General features: G+C 38.9%; 1 protein-coding gene and 1 pseudogene across 2 annotated transcripts in view; both read right to left on the bottom strand.

The window, feature by feature from the left end:
- The window catches only part of DTWD1 (DTW domain containing 1), a 263,321-nt gene that overhangs the window by 76,556 nt on the left and 162,750 nt on the right, over nt 1-24,015 (bottom strand). The window contains exon 5 of one of the 2 annotated variants that reach the window (XM_065547336.2): nt 11,894-13,820. The exons of the other annotated variant lie outside the window; for it this stretch is intronic. Coding sequence (XP_065403408.1) covers nt 13,753-13,820 — 68 coding nt within the window. The 3' untranslated portion in view covers nt 11,894-13,752. Of the gene's footprint in view, nt 1-11,893; nt 13,821-24,015 lie in introns of those variants that run through there. 2 annotated transcript variants of the gene reach the window in all.
- Nucleotides 15,760-17,953, bottom strand: LOC102137526 (E3 ubiquitin-protein ligase RLIM pseudogene; annotated as a pseudogene).

Raw genomic sequence — 24,015 nt, 5'->3', positions numbered from 1 at the left:
TCTAACAACATTAATTCTAGCCCCATTCTATACACAAGGAAACTAAAGCTGAAGATGGTTAACCCAAGGTGAGAACGAGTGAGAGAAGCAAGACATGATGTGCAATCCCAGAACTGCCTGGCCTAACTTCTGTGCTCTTGTGCTCCTAATCACGGACTCTTCTGTGGTTGTATGTGAAGCTGCTAAAACAAAGCTTGGAGTGAAAAGCAGAAGGCCAAGTAAAAGCTTTAAGATGGGGAGGATTAGATGGAAATTTGATTTCATGTTTTTCAAGCTAAAGAGAGGACTTGGGCTGCTCGGGTGAACACACACACAGCTCTCAGGATATGCTCCCTTTACTTGACTCTCTATCCCACTCCCAGACTATCTGATGCAGGAAGCTACAGGCTCAGCCCTGAGCTCAGGTCATTCTGATTATCAAACCTAAGATGTGAAGTTAGTGGTGGGGGTCAGGACTCTCAGCTCTATTATTTTAGTTTCCTGCCCCTGTATCACTCATTCAGGTGCATGAAAACTCACCTTTTAATTAAACACTGGTGGAAGTCATCACAAAACTAGGGCATGATGGCTCATGCCTGTAATCCCAGCACTTTGGGAGGCCAAGGTGGGCAGATCGCTTGAGGCCAGGAGTTCGAGACCAGCCTGGCCAACATGGTGAAACCCAGTCTCTACCAGAAATACAAAAATTAGCTGGGCATGATGATGTGCACCTGTAGTCCCTGCTAGTGAGGAGGCTGAGGCATGGAAATCACTTGAACCTGAGAGGTGGAGGTTGCAGTGAGCAGAGATCATGCCACTGCACTCCAACCTGGGCAATAGAGTGAGACTGTCTCAAAAAAATCATAACAAAACTAGTCATATAGTGCTTTCTCTACTGAGCAGAAAGACTAATCTTAAGATGATTGCATTATGTTCATTACCAATGACTTTGGAATCTTAGTCCTAAGAAAATAAATAAGACATGAGATATCGCAGAAAGTGTCCAGCTATTTTGGGGATGCAAAAGCATTTATCTTAAATTCAGCCTCCCTGCATTTTTAGTCTTCCATTTGGAGACTGAAGGTCTTTTGCTTCATGGAGGAAGGCTAACAACTGTTCACTGGCATGACTTAACTCTCTACATTGAAGATGATGAAGTGACAGGGAGAAGCAAAAGGGATAATTTTTTTTTCAGTTGATAAGAAAACATGATGGCACACATAAATATGAAAGAAGAAATCAAGAAGAAAGAAAATATGCTGATATGGTTTGGCTGCATTCCCACTCATCTTGAATTATAACTGTCATAATTCCCATGTGTTGTGGGAGGAACCTGCTGGGAGGTGATTGAATTATGGGAGCAGGTCTTTCCTGATCTGTTCTTCTGAGGGTGAATGAATCTCATGAGATCTGAATGGTTTTAGAAACAGGAGTTTCCCTGCACAAGCTCTCTCTTCTCTTGTCTGCTGCCATGTGAGATGTGCCTTTCACCTTTTGCCATGATTGTGAGGCCTCCCCAGCCATGTGGAACTGTAAGTCCAGTAAACCTCTTTCTTTGGTAAATTGCCCAGTCTCAGGTATGTCTTTATTAGCAGTGTGAAAATGGACAAATATAGTAAATTGGTACCAGTAGAGTGGGGTGCTGCTGAAAAGATACCCGAAAATGTGGAAGCGACTTTGGAACTGGGTAACAGGCAGAGGTTGGAACAATTTGGAGGGCTCAGAGGAAGACAGGAAAATGTGGGAAAGTTTGGAATTGCCCAGGGACTTGTTGAACGGCTTTGACCAAAATGCTGATAATGATATGGACAATGAAATCCAGGCTGAAGTGGTCTCAGATGGAGATGAGGAACTTGTTGGGAACTGGAGCAATGGTGACTCTTGTGTTTTAGCAAAGAGACTAGCAGCATTTTGCCCCTGCCCTAGAGATTTGTGGAACTTTGAACTTGAGAGAGATAACTTAGGGTATCTGGTGGAAGAAATTTCTAAGCAGCAAAGCATCCAAGAAGTGACTTGGGTGAAGTTAAAGGCATTCAGTTTTATAAGAGAAACAGAGCATAAAAGTTTGGAAATTTTGCAGCCTGACAACGCAATAGAAAAGAACATCCCATTTTCTGAGGAGAAAATCAAGATGGCTGCAAAAATTTACATAAATAACATAGAGCCAAATGTTAATCCCCAAGACAATGAGGAAAATGTCACCGGGGGGTGTCAGAGGATTTCACAGCAGCCCCTCCCATCACAGGCCTGGAGACCTAGGAGGAAAAGTGGTTTTGTGGGTCAGGCTGATGGCCTTGTTGCTTTGTGCAGTCTTGGGACTTGGCGCCTTGCATCCCAGCTGCTCCAGCCATGGGTGAAAGGGGCCAACATAGAGCTTGGGCCATAGCTTCAGAGGGTGGAAGCCTCAAGCCTTGGTAGCTTCCATGTGGTGTTGAGCCTGCAGGTGCACAGAAGTCAAGAATTGAGGTTTGGGAACCTCTGCTTAGATTTCAGAGGATATATGAAAATGCCTGGATGGCCAGGCAGAAATTTGCTGCAGGGGTGGGACCCTCATGGATAACCTCTGCTAGGGCAGTGCAGAAGGGAAATATGGGGTCAAAACCCCTACACAGAGTCCCTACTGGGGCACCACCTAGTGGAGCTGTGAGAAGAGGACCCCAGACCCCAGAACGGTAGGTCCACTGACCGCTTGCACTGTGGACCTGGAAAATCACAGACAATGCCAGCCCATTAAAGTAGCAGGAAGGGGGCTATACCCTGCAACGCCATGGGGGTGGAGTTGCCCCAAGACCCTGGGAATCCACCTCTTGCATCAGCATGAGACATGGAGTTAAAAGAGATCATTTTGGAACTTTCAGATTTTTCTGCCCTGCTGGATTTCAGACTTGCTGTAGCCCCTTGTTTTGACCAATTTATCCCATTTGGAACAGCTGTATTTACCCAATGCCTGTACCTACATTGTATCTAGGAAGTAACTACCTTGATTTTGATTTTACAGGCTCATAGGTGGAAGACTTGTCTAGTCTCAGATGAGACTTTGCACTGTGGACATTTGAGTTAATGCTGAAATGAGTTAAGATTTTCGGGGACTGATGGGAAGGCATGATTGGTTTTGAAATGTGAGGACATGAGATTTGGGAGGGGCCAGTGGTGGAATGATATGGTTTGGCTGTGTCCCCACCCAAATTTCATCTTGAATTGTAACTCCCACAATTCCCACATGTCATGAGAGGAACCGGGTGAAAGGTGATTGAATTACTGGGGTGGGTCTTTCCTGTACTGTTCTTGTGATAGCAAATGAGTCTCACAGGATCTGATGGTTTTAAAAACAGGAGTTTCCTTGCACAAGCTCTCTTTTCTCTTGTCTGCTGCCATGTGAGATGTGCTTTTCACCTTCCGCCATGATTGTGAGGCCTTCCCAGCCACGTGGAACTGTAAGTCCAATATACTTCTTCCTTTTGTAAATTGCCCAGTCTTGGGTATGTGTTTATCAGCAGCATGAAAAGAGAAAAATACAGATGCCTTTAAAAACTGTTTTGATGAATTGTCCATTTGATAGAGAGACTCAAAGACAAGCAAGTTTGGTACTTCTTTAATCATATTTTGATTTTTAATGGAGTATTGGGTAAGAAAGGGTCCAGGGGTGAGTGGAGACCAGGGATATATGTGGGCTTTGTGAGATCTGGATCTTGTATAATTTAGGGGAGGAATTTCAACAAAAATAGTATAAATACAAAATTAGAAATAGAGCCTTGGAATAAGCTCATGCAAGTGAAAAATCTTGAGATGATGCTTTATTCACTTTGTTTAAAAATCCTTGTATGGTTGAGATAAATTTTCTCCATTCAGCTAGGAACACTGACACATCATGCTGAGATATTCTGAACGGATAGACTACTGAAGGGTCAGGGAGAGAAATGGAAAGAGGATACAAAGAGGTCAATAAAATGCTGAGGATTTACAGGGAGTTTACCAGGTGGTGTTGTGCAATACTCAGAGAGAAGGTCATGTGTGTACACAATTTTTACACATCAGGGCTGTCTTTAAGAAAACACAGAGGTGCCCAGGGCTACATGGACTATCTGTGTGGTTTTCTTGCCCAGAATTTGACAGGAGAGATAAGGATCAACAGCTTCACAGCTGAAGTTACTGTTTGTTCTCTCTTCTGGTTTCTACTAATTTTGTTTTGTTTAATATGCATCTTCAGCATGGGCAACTCAAACAACCAGCACAGTTCATTTGCTATCCATCTCCTTTCTTCTTTTTTTCCCTAACAATATGGATTGATTTTTTTGCTGTCAAAAAAATAAGTTGTCTCAACACAGGAATCAAAATACATAAGACATGTAAAACATTTTAAACTTTGAAAACATTTTAACTATCATCAGATTTTTACAACTATTTTTAGACATCTCAGAATGTAGGGTTAAACTAAACTGATGATGTCTCTTTTAAATTCTGGGGCAATAGAGAAAAAGAAGGCCTGAGATAGTGCCAATTCTCCAGACTGACCAGGGCTGTGGAGAATTCTGATTTTACGGAGTGCAGATGATTTGGATGGTCTTGTTACTAGTCATAAGAATCTTAAACCATTCAGCAGCTGACAGACTGCATTTACATTGGAAAAGAAAAGTTGTCAGAAGCTTTTATGGTGACCACACAATCCAGGAACAAATTTCTCAGTATAGAAAATATGGTATCTTTACAGGAAGAATTAATGAAACTCACAAAGGAGTACCTAAACAACAAATATCTAAGCTTTAAAATATTTTACCAGAAAATGAACAACAAAATATACTGCAGATCAAATACAGATGGGTGAGAGAGAAGATTTTAAAAGCACATTGGCAGGGGTGTTTGGGAGACATGGTAATAGGTTCTCTCTTTCCTAAAGGGAAGCCAGTGGAGCGTGAGAGGGCCAATATCTCTGAATACTGGCACTCAACTCCTCATAATAATCAATAAAAGGAATGTTGGATGCCTAATATCTGGCTCCTGTGAGATTGTCCAATGTGCCTTAGGCCAAGATACTCATGCAGCAGGAAAGGAATAGAAGAGGGGCGGGAATGCCTTTTGTCATCTCTGCTCTAATGCTGGGGAGAAGCAGTGTCTCTCAGCACACCTTCCAGTAAGCCCTCTTTCCATGTAGCCCAAACAGAGGTGAGTCCAACCAGGGCAAGGGCATTTTCCAACATAATAGACACAGGTTGGACAATTTCAGCAGAAGAGGATTGAGCAGCATCCATAATTTTAGTTCACAAGGAGATTCAGTGACTCTGTGTGTACTGGTTTGTACTTTTTGATGCTAAAATAGGAAGTAGTTTGCTTCCTTTCTTCTTTCTGTCTTCCGTTTATTTATTTATTTTTTGGATTCCAGGAAAATTGCTCCATTTATTCACACTGGAGTCATGATTTTATAGAGTTAAGAGGCTTTTTTTGGGAGGGCGGAGCAAGATGGCCGAATAGGAACAGCTCCAGTCTCCAACTCCCAGCGCGAGCGACACACAGAAGACCGGTGATTTCTGCATTTTCAACTGAGGTACTGGGTTCATCTCACTGGGGAGTGCCGGACGATCGGTGCTGGTCAGCTGCTGCAGCCCGACCAGCGAGAGCTGAAGCAGGGCGAGGCATTGCCTCACCTGGGAAGCACAAGGGGGAAGGGAATCCCTTTTCCTAGCCAGGGGAACTGAGACACACAACACCTGGAAAATCGGGTAACTCCCACCCCAATACTGCCCTTTAAGCAAACAGGCACACCAGGAGATCATATCCCACACCTGGCCGGGAGGGTCCCACACCCACGGAGCCTCCCTCATTGCTAGCACAGCAGTCTGTGATCTACCGGCAAGGCAGGAGCGAGGCTGGGGGAGGGGCGCCCGCCATTGCTGAGGCTTAAGTAGGTAAACAAAGCTGCTGGGAAGCTCGAACTGGGTGGAGCTCATAGCAGCTCAAGGAAACCTGCCTGTCTCTGTAGACTCCACCTCTGGGGACAGGGCAATAACAAACACAGCCGAAACCTCTGCAGATGCAAACGACTCTGTCTGACAGCTTTGAAGAGAGCAGTGGATCTCCCAACACGGAGGTTGAGATCTGAGAAGGGACAGACTCCCTGCTCAAGTGGGTCCCTGACCCCTGAGTAGCCTAACTGGGAGACATCCCCCACTATTGGCAGTCTGACACCCCACACCTCACAGGGAGGAGTACACCCCTGAGAGGAAGCTTCCAAAGCAAGAATCAGACAGGTACACTCGCTGTTCAGAAATATTCTATCTTCTGCAGCCTCTGCTGCTGATACCCAGGCAAACAGGGTCTGGAGTGGACCTCAAGCAATCTCCAACAGACCTACAGCTGAGGGTCCGGACTGTTAGAAGGAAAACTATCAAACAGGAAGGACACCTACACCAAAACCCCATCAGTACATCACCATCATCAAAGACCAGAGGCAGATAAAACCACAAAGATGGGGAAAAAGCAGGGCAGAAAAGCTGGAAATTCCAAAAATAAGAGCGCATCTCCCCCGGCAAAGGAGCGCAGCTCATCGCCAGCAACGGATCTAAGCTGGACGGAGAATGACTTTGACGAGATGAGAGAAGAAGGTTTCAGTCCATCAAATTTCTCAGAGCTAAAGGAGGAATTACGTACCCAGCGCAAAGAAACTAAAAATCTTGAAAAAAAAGTGGAAGAATTGATGGCTAGAGTAATTAATGCAGAGAAGGTCATAAACGAAATGAAAGAGATGAAAACCATGACATGAGAAATACGTGACAAATGCACAAGCTTCAGTAACCGACTCGATCAACTGGAAGAAAGACTATCTGCGATTGAGGATCAAATGAATGAAATGAAGCGAGAAGAGAAACCAAAAGAAAAAAGAAGAAAAAGAAATGAACAAAGCCTGCAAGAAGTATGGGATTATGTAAAAAGACCAAATCTACGTCTGATTGGGGTGCCTGAAAGTGAGGGGGAAAATGGAACCAAGTTGGAAAACACTCTTCAGGATATCATCCAGGAGAACTTCCCCAACCTAGTAGGGCAGGCCAACATTCACATCCAGGAAATACAGAGAACGCCACAAAGATACTCCTCGAGAAGAGCAACTCCAAGACACATAATTGCCAGATTCACCAAAGTTGAAATGAAGGAAAAAATCTTTTTTTTTTTTTTTGAGACGGAGTCTCGCTCTGTCGCCCAGGCTGGAGTGCAGTGGCCAGATCTCAGCTCACTGCAAGCTCCGCCTCCCGGGTTCACGCCATTCTCCTGCCTCAGCCTCCCGAGTAGCTGGGACTACAGGCGCCCGCCACCTCGCCCAGCTAGTTTTTTTGTATTTTTTAGTAGAGACGGGGTTTCACCGTGTTAGCCAGGATGGTCTCGATCTCCTGACCTCGTGATCCGCCCGTCTCGGCCTCCCAAAGTGCTGGGATTACAGGCTTGAGCCACCGCGCCCGGCCCGAAGGAAAAAATCTTAAGGGCAGCCAGAGAGAAAGGTCAGGTTACCCACAAAGGGAAGCCCATCAGACTAACAGCAGATCTCTCGGCAGAAACTCTCCAAGCCAGAAGAGAGTGGGGGCCAATATTCAACATTCTTAAAGAAAAGAATTTTCAACCCAGAATTTCATATCCAGCCAAACTAAGTTTCATAAGTGAAGGAGAAATAAAATCCTTTACAGATAAGCAAATGCTTAGAGATTTTGTCACCACTAGGCCTGCCTTACGAGAGACCCTGAAGGAAGCACTCAACATGGAAAGGAACAACCGGTACCAGCCATTGCAAAAACATGCCAAAATGTAAAGACCATCGAGGCTAGGAAGAAACTGCATCAACTAACGAGCAAAATAACCAGTTAATATCATAATGGCAGGATCAAGTTCACACATAACAATCTTAACCTTAAATGTAAATGGACTAAATGCTCCAATTAAAAGACACAGACTGGCAAACTGGATAAAGAGTCAAGACCCATCAGTCTGCTGTATTCAGGAGACCCATCTCACACGCAGAGACATACATAGGCTCAAAATAAAGGGATGGAGGAAGATTTACCAAGCAAATGGAGAACAAAAAAAAGCGGGGGTTGCAATACTAGTCTCTGATAAAACAGACTTTAAACCATCAAAGATCAAAAGAGACAAAGAAGGCCATTACATAATGGTAAAGGGATCAATTCAACAGGAAGAGCTAACTATCCTAAATATATATGCACCCAATATAGGAGCACCCAGATTCATAAAGCAAGTCCTTAGAGACTTACAAAGAGACTTAGACTCCCATACAATAATAATGGGAGACTTCAACACTCCACTGTCAACATTAGACAGATCAACGAGACAGAAAGTTAACAAGGATATCCAGGAATTGAACTCATCTCTGCAGCAAGCAGACCTAATAGACATCTATAGAACTCTCCACCCCAAATCAACAGAATATATATTCTTCTCAGCACCACATCGTACTTACTCCAAAATCGACCACGTAATTGGAAGTAAAGCACTCCTCAGCAAATGTACAAGAACAGAAATTATAACAAACTGTCTCTCAGACCACAGTGCAATCAAACTAGAACTCAGGACTAAGAAACTCAATCAAAACCGCTCAACTACATGGAAACTGAACAACCTGCTCCTGAATGACTACTGGGTACATAACGAAATGAAGGCAGAAATAAAGATGTTCTTTGAAACCAATGAGAACAAAGATACAACATACCAGAATCTCTGGGACACATTTAAAGCAGTGTGTAGAGGGAAATTTATAGCACTAAATGCCCACAAGAGAAAGCAGGAAAGATCTAAAATTGACACTCTAACATCACAATTAAAAGAACTAGAGAAGCAAGAGCAAACACATTCGAAAGCTAGCAGAAGGCTAGAAATAACTAAGATCAGAGCAGAACTGAAGGAGATAGAGACACAAAAAACTCTCCAAAAAATCAATGAATCCAGGAGTTGGTTTTTTGAAAAGATCAACAAAATTGACAGACCACTAGCAAGACTGATAAAGAAGAAAAGAGAGAAGAATCAAATCGACGCAATTAAAAATGATAAAGGGGATATCACCACCGACCCCACAGAAATACAAACTACCATCAGAGAATACTATAAACACCTCTACGCAAATAAACTGGAAAATCTAGAAGAAATGGATAATTTCCTGGACACTTACACTCTTCCAAGACTAAACCAGGAAGAAGTTGAATCCCTGAATAGACCAATAGTAGGCTCTGAAATTGAGGCAATAATTAATAGCCTACCAACCAAAAAAAGTCCAGGACCAGATGGATTCACAGCTGAATTCTACCAGAGGAACAAGGAGGAGTTGGTACCATTCCTTCTGAAACTATTCCAATCAATAGAAAAAGAGGGAATCCTCCCTAACTCATTTTATGAGGCCAATATCATCCTGATACCAAAGCCTGGCAGAGACACAACAAAAAAAGAGAATTTTAGACCAATATCCCTGATGAACATCGATGCAAAAATCCTCAATAAAATACTGGCAAACCGGATTCAGCAACACATCAAAAAGCTTATCCACCATGATGAAGTGGGCTTCATCCCTGGGATGCAAGGCTGGTTCAACATTCACAAATCAATAAACATAATCCAGCATATAAACAGAACCAAAGACAAGAACCACATGATTATCTCAATAGATGCAGAAAAGGCTTTTGACAAAATTCAACAGCCCTTCATGCTAAAAACGCTCAATAAATTCGGTATTGATGGAAAGTACCTCAAAATAATAACAGCTATTTATGACAAACCAACAGCCAATATCATACTGAATGGGCAAAAACTGGAAAAATTCCCTTTGAAAACTGGCACAAGACAGGGATGCCCTCTCTCACCACTCCTATTCAACATAGTGTTGGAAGTTCTGGCTAGGGCAATCAGGCAAGAGAAAGAAATCAAGGGTATTCAGTTAGGAAAAGAAGAAGTCAAATTGTCCCTGTTTGCAGATGACATGATTGTATATTTAGAAAACCCCATTGTCTCAGCCCAAAATCTCCTTAAGCTGATAAGCAACTTCAGCAAAGTCTCAGGATACAAAATCAATGTGCAAAAATCACAAGCATTCTTATACACCAGTAACAGACAAACAGAGAGCCAAATCAGGAATGAACTTCCATTCACAATTGCTTCAAAGAGAATCAAATACCTAGGAATCCAACTTACAAGGGATGTAAAGGACCTCTTCAAGGAGAACTACAAACAACTGCTCAGTGAAATAAAAGAGGACACAAACAAATGGAAGAACATACCATGCTCATGGATAGGAAGAATCAATATCGTGAAAATGGCCATACTGCCCAAGGTAATTTATAGATTCAATGCCATCCCCATCAAGCTACCAATGAGTTTCTTCATAGAACTGGAAAAAACTGCTTTAAAGTTCATATGGAACCAAAAAAGAGCCCGCATCTCCAAGACAATCCTAAGTCAAAAGAACAAAGCTGGAGGCATCACGCTACCTGACATCAAACTATACTACAAGGTTACAGTAACCAAAACAGCATGGTACTGGTACCAAAACAGAGATATAGACCAATGGAACAGAACAGAGTCCTCAGAAATAATACCACACATCTACAGCCAGCTGATCTTTGACAAACCTGAGAGAAACAAGAAATGGGGAAAGGATTCCCTATTTAATAAATGGTGCTGGGAAAATTGGCTAGCTGTAAGTAGAAAGCTGAAACTGGATCCTTTCCTTACTCCTTATACGAAAATTAATTCAAGATGGATTAGAGACTTAAATGTTAGACCTAATACCATAAAAATCCTAGAGGAAAACCTAGGTAGTACCATTCAGGACATAGGCATGGGCAAAGACTTCATGTCTAAAACACCAAAAGCAATGGCAACAAAAGCCAAAATTGACAAATGGGATCTCATTAAATTAAAGAGCTTCTGCACAGCAAAAGAAACTACCATCAGAGTGAACAGGCAACCTACAGAATGGGAGAAAATTTTTGCAATCTACTCATCTGACAAAGGGCTAATATCCAGAACCTACAAAGAACTCAAACAAATTTACAAGAAAAAAACAAACAACCCCATCAAAAAGTGGGCAAAGGATATGAACAGACAGTTCTCAAAAGAAGACATTCATACAGCCAACAGACACATGAAAAAATGCTCATCATCACTGGCCATCAGAGAAATGCAAATCAAAACCACAATGAGATACCATCTCACACCAGTTAGAATGGCGATCATTAAAAAGTCAGGAAACAACAGGTGCTGGAGAGGATGTGGAGAAATAGGAACACTTTTACACTGTTGGTGGGATTGTAAACTAGTTCAACCATTATGGAAAACAGTATGGCGATTCCTCAAGGATCTAGAACTAGATGTACCATATGACCCAGCCATCCCATTACTGGGTATATACCCAAAGGATTATAAATTATGCTGCTATAAAGACACATGCACACGTATGTTTATTGCGGCACTATTCACAATAGCAAAGACTTGGAATCAACCCAAATGTCCATCAGTGACAGATTGGATTAAGAAAATGTGGCACATATACACCATGGAATACTATGCAGCCATCAAAAAGGATGAGTTTGCGTCCTTTGTAGGGACATGGATGCAGCTGGAAACCATCATTCTTAGCAAACTATCACAAGAACAGAAAACCAAACACCGCATGTTCTCACTCATAGGTGGGAACTGAACAATGAGATCACTTGGACTCAGGAAGGGGAACATCACACACAGGGGCCTATCATGGGGAGGGGGGAGGGGGGAAGGATTGCATTGGGAGTTATACCTGATGTAAATGATGAGTCGATGGGTGCAGCACACCAACATGGCACAAGTATACATATGTAACAAACCTGCACGTTATGCACATGTACCCTACAACTTAAAGTATAATAATAATAAATAAATTTTAAAAAAAAGAGGCTTTTTTTTCATCATCATAGAGTAAAATTTACTTTTCTTTTTCCTTTGGTATACAGTTCTATGAATCTTAATATGTAGATTTGTGTTACCATGACCATAATCAGGATACAGATCAGTTTCATCTCCCCCAAAACTCCCTTACATTATCTCTTTATAGCCTCCAATTCTCTGCTCTTCCAGTTTTATATAGGCAGACAGTTTGTCCCAAATTAGAGGAGGTAGTCTGTTTGTCCACTCATTCATTCCTTCTTTATGGACAGTCTTATGGGCATATGGTAGTATTTTTCAAAACATCATAAGACACAATTCCTATCATTAAGGAAGGTATGGCCTAGTTCAAGGCTAAGATATCTCCACGGTAGCAATAAATTATCAAATGGCAAGTGAATGAGACTGACAATATAGGAGATCACAAAAGGCTTAGAAAGGCCAGGAAAGGCTTTGATGTATAGTCTGAATGGATGGAAGGAGTTTTGAATGTCATGTAGAAGGTAGGAAAAGCCTTTTGGTTAAAGCAAGGACATAGAGGCATGTATGTATATGAACTTGGGAAAACCCATGGAGGAAGGGAAGTGGGACTTTCTTTGAGTGGTAAAGGAGACTAAGTGCAAAAATGGTCACAATACTCTTTCCTTTCCCATATCCATACCCATTTCAACATGACTACAGCTCCTCTCACGAACAGATGGAATCTATTCCCTTACTCCTCAAATCCGGGTTTGCCTACTAATTGCACCGACTGACAGAATGAGGCAGAAGTAATGAACTGCCAGTCTTCAGCCTAGACTTGAGAGTCTTTGAACCCTTTTTCACTATATGGAAAGCTGCCAGGTGAACAAGTCCAGCCAACATGTTGGAGGATAAGAGACCATATGGCAGAGAGCCACATGGTGGTTCTAGCCAATTCCATCCTAGAGCACCGAAGAACCAGCAGTCTCCAAACATGTGAGAGAACCTTGCCGACAGCAGCAGAGATGCCTCACTGACCCACAACTGATATCAGATAGATGAGTGAGCCCTAAGGAAATGAAAAGTATCCAGCTGACCCATCGACTTGTGAGCAATAATAGATGCTCATTGCTTTATGCCACTAAATTTTGGGTGAAGTTTGTTACCTAGCAATAGCTAACTGATACAAGTGTCTAAGACACTAGGGATCTCTATCTTATAAGTCATGAAAGAATTATTAGTAGGTATTGTGATCCAACAAAGAAGGTACATTAGGAATTTTCCTATTGACATTACAGTAGTGGAGATTAGTGATAATTTTAGTCTATCTAAAATTTATTTTTATTTTTATAAAAACAATAAATGCATAGTTTAAAAGGTTAAGTAGTACTATGAGGCTTATCAAGGAAAAATGTAGTCCCAAGCTATACCCTTACTCATGTCCCAGTACTGTTTCTTAGCTTTTTCTTCTGAAATCTATCTTCATATTTGTAACTACTATGTCTATACTCATCTTTATATGTACCTATTTTAGATATAATGTCTTGCCTTCATGTTATTGCAGATGAGAATTTTTCTGTTCTCCCTACTTCTCTTCCATACCTTGCACCCTTTTATTATAATTTATCATGTAATAATTGATATTATCAATTTAATATCACTATGTTTGTTAAATAAATATTTTACATTTGTATTATAATGTCTATGTAAATGTTCCTCACTATTAGGCAGGTAGAGTACTAAAATAGTTTTTTATACAAATTTTGTTTTTCTTTATTATTACTTCATTCTTTTATCTGCTTAGCTTACTATGTACCAGTATAAAATAGATGCACAATTTTCTCCAAATATAATGATAGATATGAAAAAAAACACTTCATTTTCATTCCATTTTTCACATAGCCAGATGCATCAGTTTGTTTGTTTGTTTACGCAGGTCTCCATCCAGAAGTTCTTTTGTTCTAATATTGACTGGTTTTCTTAAAAAAAAAAAAAAAAAAAGGATAAAATGTGTTACATAAGTGCCATAACAGTGAAATCTGCTTATATTTAAAAAAAAAAAATAAGTGAAGCTTTGTTTGGACATTATTTCCTCGCAAGAGCAATTCATATCCTTAGTAAACAACTACCATATTTACAAGTTAATTTCTTTGATACTTAGTCACCATTGAAAGCCAGGAGAAATCATGAAAGAGTGAGCTTTGAAATAATCTTTACAGCTAAGTTGATAACAGGGAAGGTAGCCAGACAATTCCTGAAGCAGACTTGTTTATTTTGTAGAGTGTTTGACTATGTCTGGGTAGCTAGCTTGCTTTTATAAAGACCAGGGACAAGTTCAATCCCTGTTTTGGCCTGTTAAAGCTTTTCCCAGAAGAATAAATATCTGCTCCATAGTCATTCTAATCCTAACCCCAACTAGCCTCAAAAAAGAAATTAGGCAAGATGGACTGGGGTTATCATGAAGTTACTCTTACTACTACGAAACTAACATAAAGTGCATGTCCATAGATAGCGAGGCAGCAGTCTCATTTTCACATATGGGCAGCACAATTAAAATGTGAATTTCAAATAACCCAACATGACTCACTTTCAACAAAAGATAAAAATCCCTTAATCTTCAACTGGTCTTTAAATTTGAGATGTTAGGTCTGTGTTAGAGATAGTAACGAAATATTATGACGTGTGCACTGGTACCTTAAATGCCAAATCTCAAAAACAACACAAATTCAAGACTTTCCTATTAACACATGTGTACCAATTGCATTTCATATGCTGAAAGTGGTTTTATAGTCTATTTCCTCCATCTTTTCATTTTTGAGGAGCACACTTGTAAAAACACCAATTTAACTTGTGCTAGGTGGTAGGGGTTTGCTTTTTTTAAACCAAAATTCTGCCAAACTTGTCGATCTTCTGCTTCATCTACTCAGGTAGAATAGCAGATCAAGCTGCTGCTGTGGCTGCGCTCACCATATGAAAGCAGTTTGTGTCTGCATTATTACTGTCTTTAGGAAAACTTTAAATTCTTCAGAGCAGTTTTCTTTACTCCTCCCATCTTTCACTTCCTGCCTAAATCCAAGTTAAATTATACAATTTCCACTGGTCTTCAACACAGTTTGATTCTGCACTGTCCTTTCCTTTGCATGTCACAGTAGTTGTTCACATATATTAAATATTATAGATATGTTCTGCTCTTGACATCTATATATTTACAAAAGCAGCTCTGTACTTTTTGGTGTGTTTGTTACTATGGTGGCTCACAAAAAGCAGTTTTCTCAGTTCTAAGCATGGTACTTTACAATTTTTAATGCATTCATACAACAGTGCATTGGAAAAGTACTGAGCCTCTACAAAATAGCTTTACATTTTTAAACAAATGAATGTGATTTTTTTTCACTTACACAAGCATAGGCTTTTTAATATTTCTACAAGATAAATATCTCAAACTATAAGCTCACTCTACAGTGTACCACAGTGATGGACTTAGGAGACAGTTACACACTTAGAAGATACACTAAGTGTTATTTACACTGACATGTCCAGTATCACCAACTCTGGAAGGCAAACAAACAATATTCAGAATGTGGCTTAATTTGTGTCAACTAATAACTGGGAATGGTATAGCTTTAATCACTTAAGAAACACATACTGTAACTTAGTCTAAACTGGTAATTTCCTTCGCCCCTCTCTCTTATGGCATGAGAAAATTTCAAGATCAACATGAAACGGAGCCATTGCTAAGGCAGATCTTTTAAGATAACAAAGGAAAAACTGACAAGTGTATATGATAAATTATCAGTAACAGTGATGCTACCAATTTAACTGTGATAGAAATCAGATTTTTATGTCATAAAATGTGGCTTTTAAAATATTTCCTTTTATTCTGGAACAAAAACTGGAGAAAGGACGATGATTCCTTCAGAAAGCAATGACTCAATTCAGGTTGTTACTTTACATTTAAGTACCACTCAAAAAGTGGACATAAAAGCAAGTGATTCCTGTTTGCCCATCACTATATCAGCTACATAGCTGAGAGTTCAGATCTTAATTACACAACACTTCCTCTGTTACCAGAAGCTAAGACTGCTCTGCGACAATAGGACAGGTAGAATTCTCAGATAACCAGCGACTGATGCAGTGGACATGGTACTCATGGGAACAAGGTAGTTTATGGAGTTTGTTGCCTTCTCTATATTCTGTAATGCAAACACTACAGGTTTTTAATGCATCACTTTCACCAAAACTTGTCATTGCCACGTTGTCAATCTGTTCTTTGATGAGTCCTCTAGGTTGGTCATCATCATCCTCATTTAAGAGGAAAAACTGAGCCAGGCTAAGGAAGGGCAAAGAGCCACTTTCATCAAATATGACTGGGGTCCTATGTCGACCCTCCCTCCTGGCACCTGATGAGCCCGATGATGAGCTTCCTTCATTACTGCCTTCAAATAAATCTGAGCTAGTTTCTGAACTTTCACCACCAGAACTGGAACTAGGGCAAACTGGAACTTGAGCTGGAACTTGAGCTGGAACTTGAGCTGGAACTCGAACTGGAACCAGAACTACTACCACCACCAGAACCCCGCTTCCACTCCGTGACTCTGCCCTTTCCATATTTTGATTTGGGACTGAGCCAGTAGGCTCTGAGTCGCTATCACTGTACATAAAATAGCTTAACCAAAACCTGTTATTATCTGCCTTAACATGGTCTGAATTACAACAGATGTAGTCTCACTTAGACCAGTATTTAAGATTCTACGACAGGGAATTCTGATGGTACTGACATAGGTTCTCACACACCTCCCTGCTCAGAACGTGAAAATGTACACCTAAAACCTCCTCGTTCACTTTCGTAGGTGACAGTATTGTTTGGCGTCTGAGACCTAGACCACGTTTCGCTGACTATTCTCTCTCTCTGCTGATATTCTCCAGGACGAACTCTTCTTACTTGAAGATCAAGGACTACGGTTGGTCTCTATCCTGATCCTGTAGATTCACCATTGGCAGCTGTGTCTGAAGAACCTGCTCCTTGAGAGGCATTTCTTGTTCCAGAAGCTGCAAAAATACCTCTACTTAGCAACTCAGGCCCAGATATTTGCTCTCTCAATGTCACACGGGGCCGGGTTCTAGAACTTCCCTCCGTCTCATTTACCAAAGATGTTCAAAAATCTGAGATGAGATATGATGATGAGATCTTCGTGGAATTTCACTCATTGGATGCAGAGGTGACCTCCTTCTCTCAGCTCTTGCTCTGGTTCTCCGATAGTCTAGCCTCCTGCTTCCTCCCCTCCTCTGACCTCTGGTAAGTGGAACTTCTGTTAATGCTTCAGCTGAATTTCGTTCTGATCTAGATGGCCTTGCAGATACTATTCAGGTCGTGGGTTTTCCACTTGCCTTTGGCTGTTGTTTTCCACATTTTCTCCACTAGAACGTCTTGCAGATGGCTCATTTTCATTCTCTGAAATTTGGCCCCCATTATTACTGTTAACATTTATCTCTAAACTGAATCTGCAATCACCACTGTTTGGATTAGTCCGGCTCACTGCTCTCCAAGATTGGTTTCCTCTTTTTCCACTTCTTGTTGTATTTTCCGTTTGTCTGACAGAGTTAAGCCAGTCTGTTGTAGAGTCACCATTAGACACATCATCTGAAGAGTCTCCTCCTCTATTTTCACCTGAGTTTTGCGGTGGTGGGCTTTCTTTAATTTGCTGTAGTCTTCTCAGCAACTGTTCCTCAGTACTTTCACCTGGGGTGCCTAGCAAACTGTTCTCTCACCTAAGCCTATAATCTTCTTCACTCAGGTTATTTACAAATTGGTAGAAAGCTTCTTCCCGATCCAATCGGTCCATCTGAATTCTGCGCTGTGCTGCAGACTGATCACCACTTCCTTTGTCGTTAGAATCTGAGTTTTCCATATTGATGAACAAGTGGAAAATTACTAGGTTTTAGGATCAGCGTCCAACTTTTGGTTCGGCTGCCGCCGCCGAGGCTGCTCCGCAGCCCCCTGGCCGCAGCTCTCAAGCGGCCTCCAATGGGCTGGTTGAGACCCACCTCTAGCCCAGCGCCTGCCAGACGTTGCTCTGGCAGCCATTATCTTCCCCATTGTTACCAAGCAGCCACAGGAAAACTCTTGACTGGTTTTCTTTAGGCATTTCCCATGAATAGGCATTTTCTATGTCTCCGGGTATTTTCTCCAGGATTTCCTGTGCTGGGGCCATTCTCACATCTTCCTCTCTCTTGGTATAACCCCTTATTGTGATGAAGAATATTCTCCAGTATTACGTGGCTAAAATACGTTTATTCTATAGTATCTACTTCAAGCTTAATGGCACAGTCATGAATAGAAGATAACCTTCCCTCAGAATTTCTAACGCATTGCTTCACTGTTTTCTGGCTTTTAAAGTTTCGTGCCTTTCTTATTCACAATCTTTGGCTGTTGCCTGTTTTGGTTGTTGCTATTGTCCATTTGTTTAATTTATTTTTGAAATTTAAGCATTGAAAATTTCACTATGTTCCTTCATGGATTGTTTTACCCATTTTCATTCAAAATTGTAGGTAACACGATAGACTCTTTCATTCTGGAAATTTGTGTCTATGGATTAAAAATAAAAATTTGACCTGGTGTAGTGGCTCACATCTGTAATCCCGGCACTTCAAGAGGCTGAGGCAGGAGGATCGCTTGAGCCCAGGAGTTCAAGACCAGCCTGGGCAACATAATAAGACTCTGTCTCTATGAAAAATAAAAAGAAACATAGCTGGGTATGAGCTGGGAACTTGGAGGCTGAGACAGGAAGATCACTTGAGCCCAGAAGTTTGAGGCTGCAGTGAGTTGTGACTGTACCACTGCACTCTAGCTTGGGTGACAGAATGAGGCCATGTGTCTAAAAAAATAAAATAAAATATAAAAATTATACATTGTCATTTTCTCTTTCTGAAATTCCTGTTAGTCTTATGTTGGGCCTCCCAGGTGATTCTTTAATTTTTTAAAAACTTTTTCTTTTCTCTTTACTATCTCAGATTTTTAAAATCCTGCTTTCTGGAAAATATCCTCAACTTCACATTCCAATACTTTATTGTTTTTTCTTTTTGCTCAAACTTTATTTTTCCTAAAAATTATGTTACGTACCCTGATTTATCCTTGTTTTCTTTTTTTTATTTAGCAAGTGATTTTTTGTTCTTTAGCCACAGTTCTCCCACATTTTTGCATATCACATTTTTTTCATATTTTTAAACATTAGACACATAATTTGTTAGAAATTAAAAAGTAAAGCACAATCTTTTTGCTAAATAATGTCACATATTTAACTTAAAGATTATTAACTTTTTGACTATCAAAAACTGAAGCTGCTGGGAATCACATTAATTTGTAGGTCCTAAAATAGCCCTGAGGTCTGAATAGGAAAATATCTTTTATAATCTGTAACAAAACTCTTACCTCAACATTAAACACTGTAAAATTTACACAATTGTATCTGTACTCAGTATCTGTACAATATCCAGAAACCTACTGGAGTTTTAGAAATAACAATACAAATACGTTTACATTCAGAAAAGAGAGCTTATACTAAGGGAATATAAGTTGAAACCAGGCATCCTGTGAAGGAATCTGTTCAGTCCTTAGAGAGTCACAAAGTCATCTTTGTTAAAAGCACAGGTCCTTGGATATCCTCAAATGCCAGGCAGAACAAAGATAATTCCAGTAAATTGGTTTTTACTGTTCATCTGAGTGGAGTATAATTTTCAAATTATTGTTTCATGGATGTAATATCTTCACTTATCTCTCTCTGAAGATATTAATTATACTTTCTTTACTCTGCATCTATTTTTTCAAGTTTTTTCCTTGTTTTGATTTTGATCTTTATTTTTCATGTTGAGGCTCATCTTATGATTTTTGATTGTCCATTCATATTTCAGAATGAGATCTAGAAAGCCGGTTGCATATTCTTTGTGTCTGTGCAGGCTTGTTAACTTGTGGGCCTTATAGTAGGGTAATCAGAAAGTGACTAACTTTTTGTTCAGGAACCCTAAAACATTGGTATCTGCAGGACTTTTCTCTGGGATTTCCAGTGTTTTCAGGGAGGAATCCTTAAATCTGCTGCAAAAAGCAGATACGATTGTCTAGAGTGTTCTGGGAGCAGAGTAGAGGAAAGTGCTACAGAGTTCCGTTTATTGAATAGTCAGACTTTTGCTTAAGTACTCATTTTACATTCTAACACTGCCCTTGTTGTCTCAGTACCCAGAACACCCCTACTCCATTTCTGTAGAGAAGAAGTCTTCATTTTCTGCAGTTTAGAAGAGAGAGAATCAGTCATTTGACTGCACGTAATAATTATTTTATTTTATTTTATTTTATTTTATTTTATTTTAGAGATGGGGCGGTCTCCCTATGTTGCCTAGGCTGGACTTCAACTCATGGGCTCAAGCAATCCTCCTGCCTCAGCCTCCATGTAATCATTATTTTAAGTAAGTATGCAACCATAATATTAATAAGTATATGAATAGCTATCTTTGGCGTAGGGATCCTGCTTTCAACCTGTGTCATCAACAGGCCAGTTTAATTATTATATCATGTTGTTGAAACAAAGATTAATTTCCAAAGTGGAAATTTGGTGAGTAACAGAGTTTAAACTGAAAGTTTTGAGGCTTGACAAGTAGATGATTCACATCAGAGATACCTCACACATTTTGCCATTACACATACCAATCTCTTCAAATTTCCTCCTGTACAGACAGCTCTCTCATCTCTGTTCTTTTTCTCAATTTACAGTTCCTTTCCAAAGCCTATTGTGTGAGCATTTCAGATCCAAGTCTTAACCCCAGCTTGCAGACCACACTCACCAGCCAAGCAACAGGATTTTACTTGAGATGCAGAGCAAAAAACAAACAAACAAACAAACAAACAACAAAAAACAGACTGGAATAACTTTTTCCCTAGCAAAAATAACTTAACTATTATTAAAAGTCATACTGATGAAACCTATCAGAAAATTGAGAATCACAGTAAAGTACTTAATCACAGTGATATTGTGCCTGATTTGTGATTCTATTTTCAGAAAACAAGAGAAGTTTAGTGTGAAGCCAGTGTGTGGTGATGGTTATGGTTGTCTTCTCATGTACTCATCAGCACATGCATGTGAGAAAACTATCTAAGGCTAGGAATGTAACCACCAAAAGAATTAAAGGAAAGAATACTCAGTGCTGCTCACACAGGTATAGGACTAGTTCCTGGTTCCATAAACCAGATTAGTAGTGGGGAATAATTAGTCCTATGATATGCACAGCTCTGGTCCCACCCTGTGAATCATAAAAGCAAGACCCAAAAGGATTAAACAGTTTCCAAGTAACTTAAATGCATCCTAGAATAAAGCTCAATCATTATAGGAATACAAAAATATCCAGAATTCAAGAAAGAAAATTTCCCCATGTCTAGAATACAATAAAAAACTACTAGGCATGAAAAGAAGCAGAAAACTATAACCTTTGATAAGGAGAAAAAAAAATCAATTTCAACAAGCCAAGAACTGACACAAATATTAAAATTAAAAGACAAGGACATAAAAACAGTTTTTATAACTGCATGTCATATATTCAAAAAGTGATGTAAAGATATGAAAGATATAAAAAGACTCAAAATTTCCAGAAATAAAAAGTACAATATCTGAGATAAAAAGTACACTGAATGGAATTCACTACAGATTGGAAATTTGAAAGGAAAAAGTAATGGACTCAAAGACAGTTTAATATAAACTATCCAAAATAAAACACTAAAAGAAAAAATAAAATAAAATGAAATGAACAGAGAATAACTGAGCTGTGGGATAATTCAAATGGTCTAATGTATTTGCAATTGGAGTAGTTTCATAAAGGGGGGCAAAATATTTGCAGAAATAATGACCAAAAATTTTCCAAATTTGATAAAACTAAAATCTATGGACCTAAAAAGCTAAATTAACCCCAAGTACATAAACATGAAGAAAACGATGCCAAGGAGCATCATAATCAAATTGCTTAAAACAACTGATAAAAATAAAATCTTAAAAACAGCCACAGAAAAAGTAGAGGGATAATTATAAAGAATGACAGCAGATTTCTCATGAAAAACAATGCAGGTAAGAAGACAATAGAACAGTATCACCAAGTAAAAAATACTAAAGAGGAAAAAAAAAAACCCTGTAAATGTAAAAGTAGAACTCTGTATACCCAGCAACAATATCTCTGGAAATTAAAAGTAAAATAAAGATTATTGAAGACATACAAAAGCTGAAAGAATTAATCATTAGCAGACCCACACTATGGTAAGTATTCAAAGAAGTACTTCAGTCAGAAGGAAAATGCTACCTGATGAAAATATGAATCTATACAAAGGCATGAAAAGCACAGGAAATGATACTACATGAGTAAATAATAATCTTATTATTTAAATATTTTAAAAATATACTTGACAGTGTAAATAAAAATAATGACAATGTAGTATGGTATTAATAACATATATAAAAGTAAAATATGGGCAACAATAGGATAAAGGCCAGGAAGGGCAAAATGGAATATGTTTCTGCAAAGCTCTTATACTATACATCTGTACCTAAAGTGGTTTAATATCATTTGGAGATAGACTGTGATAGCTTAAAGATATATGCTATAAACCCTAAAGCAACCAGTAAAAAAACAAGAAAATAAGCACACCAACAAAGGAGATAAATGGAATAACAAAAAAAGATTTTATAATGCAGAAAAAGAAAAAAGGTGAAAGAATGATGGAGCAAATAGAAAACAAATGGCAAGATAATAGTTGTAAACTTAACCATATTGATAATCATAAAAAATGTAAATTGTCTAAACACCATAAAAGGCAGAGATTGTCAGAGTGGTTACAAAGGAAGACCCAACTCTATGCTGCCTGCAAGAATGCCCTCTAAATATAAAGGCACAAAAAGGTTAAAAGTAAAAAATGTAAAAGTATACACCATTCTAACATAAGTCAAAAGACAGCTAGGATGGCCATATGAATATCAGATTAAGTAGACTGCAAAGCAAAAAATCTTACCAGAATAAATAAGGTCATTTCATAAAAATAAAGAGGTTAATTCCTCAAAGCAATCCTAAAAGTTTATATATATATATATAAAACTTTAAAATGCAAAGCAAAAACAGAACTGTAAAGATAAGTAGACAAATCCCCAATTAATGTAGGAGACTTTAGTACTTTTCTCTCAATAATTGATAGGACAAGTAGACAGAATATCATTAAAGATATAGAACACTTAAATAGTATCATCAATCAACTCGACCTAACTGACATTTATAGAACAATCCACTTAAAAGTCTCAAAATGTGTATTCTTTTTAAGTGCACATAAAACATATATCAAGATAAATCATATGATAGACCATATTTAGATCATAAAACAAGTCTCAGTAGATTTACAAGGATTCAAGCCATTTGAAGTATGTTCTCTGACAACCATGTAATTAAATTATAAATCAATAACAATGATTTCTGAAAAAATCCCCAAATATTGAGAAATTATTAAACAAATTTGATTAGCTTAATACTCTTCTAAGTAGTCCAAGGGTTAAAGAATAAATCAAAAGGGCACTAAGAAAGTATTTTGAATAAAATTAAAATACAAATTCAATATATCAAATTTGATGCTACTAAAATGAGGTGCTACAAAAAAGTAATTATGGAGACATTTATAGCACTAAACACATATATCAGAAAAGAAGAATAATTTTATCAAAGATCTGTTTCCACATTAAGAAACTAAAAAAAGAAGAGCAAATTTCACCTAAAGTAAATAGAAAAAGAATTAAATAGAAAGAAAATATAGTAAGCAGAAGAAATGAAATAATAGAATAGAAAGGTAAATAGAAAAAAGAAAATAGTAAACACTGGTTCTTTGAGAAGATCAAAAAATTATAAAACATCTAGCCAAACTAATCAGGAAAATAAGAGAGATAATATACACAAATTATCAATACCAAGAAAAATAGAGGTGACATCACTGCAGATTCTATAGAGATTAAGAATATAGATGAATCTAAAATTAATTATGCTTAGTGAAAGATGCCAGAAAAAAGAAAGAATATACATTTTTATTCCCATTGCTTAAAATTCTAGAAAATTGCAAACTAAACTGATAGAAAGCAGTTTGGCTACTGCCTGGGGATTAAAAAAAGA

The sequence above is a fragment of the Macaca fascicularis genome, chromosome 7 (assembly GCF_037993035.2).
Source record: "Macaca fascicularis isolate 582-1 chromosome 7, T2T-MFA8v1.1".
Classification (NCBI taxonomy): domain Eukaryota; kingdom Metazoa; phylum Chordata; class Mammalia; order Primates; family Cercopithecidae; genus Macaca; species Macaca fascicularis.
This window is presented reverse-complemented; position numbering and strand designations above follow the sequence as displayed.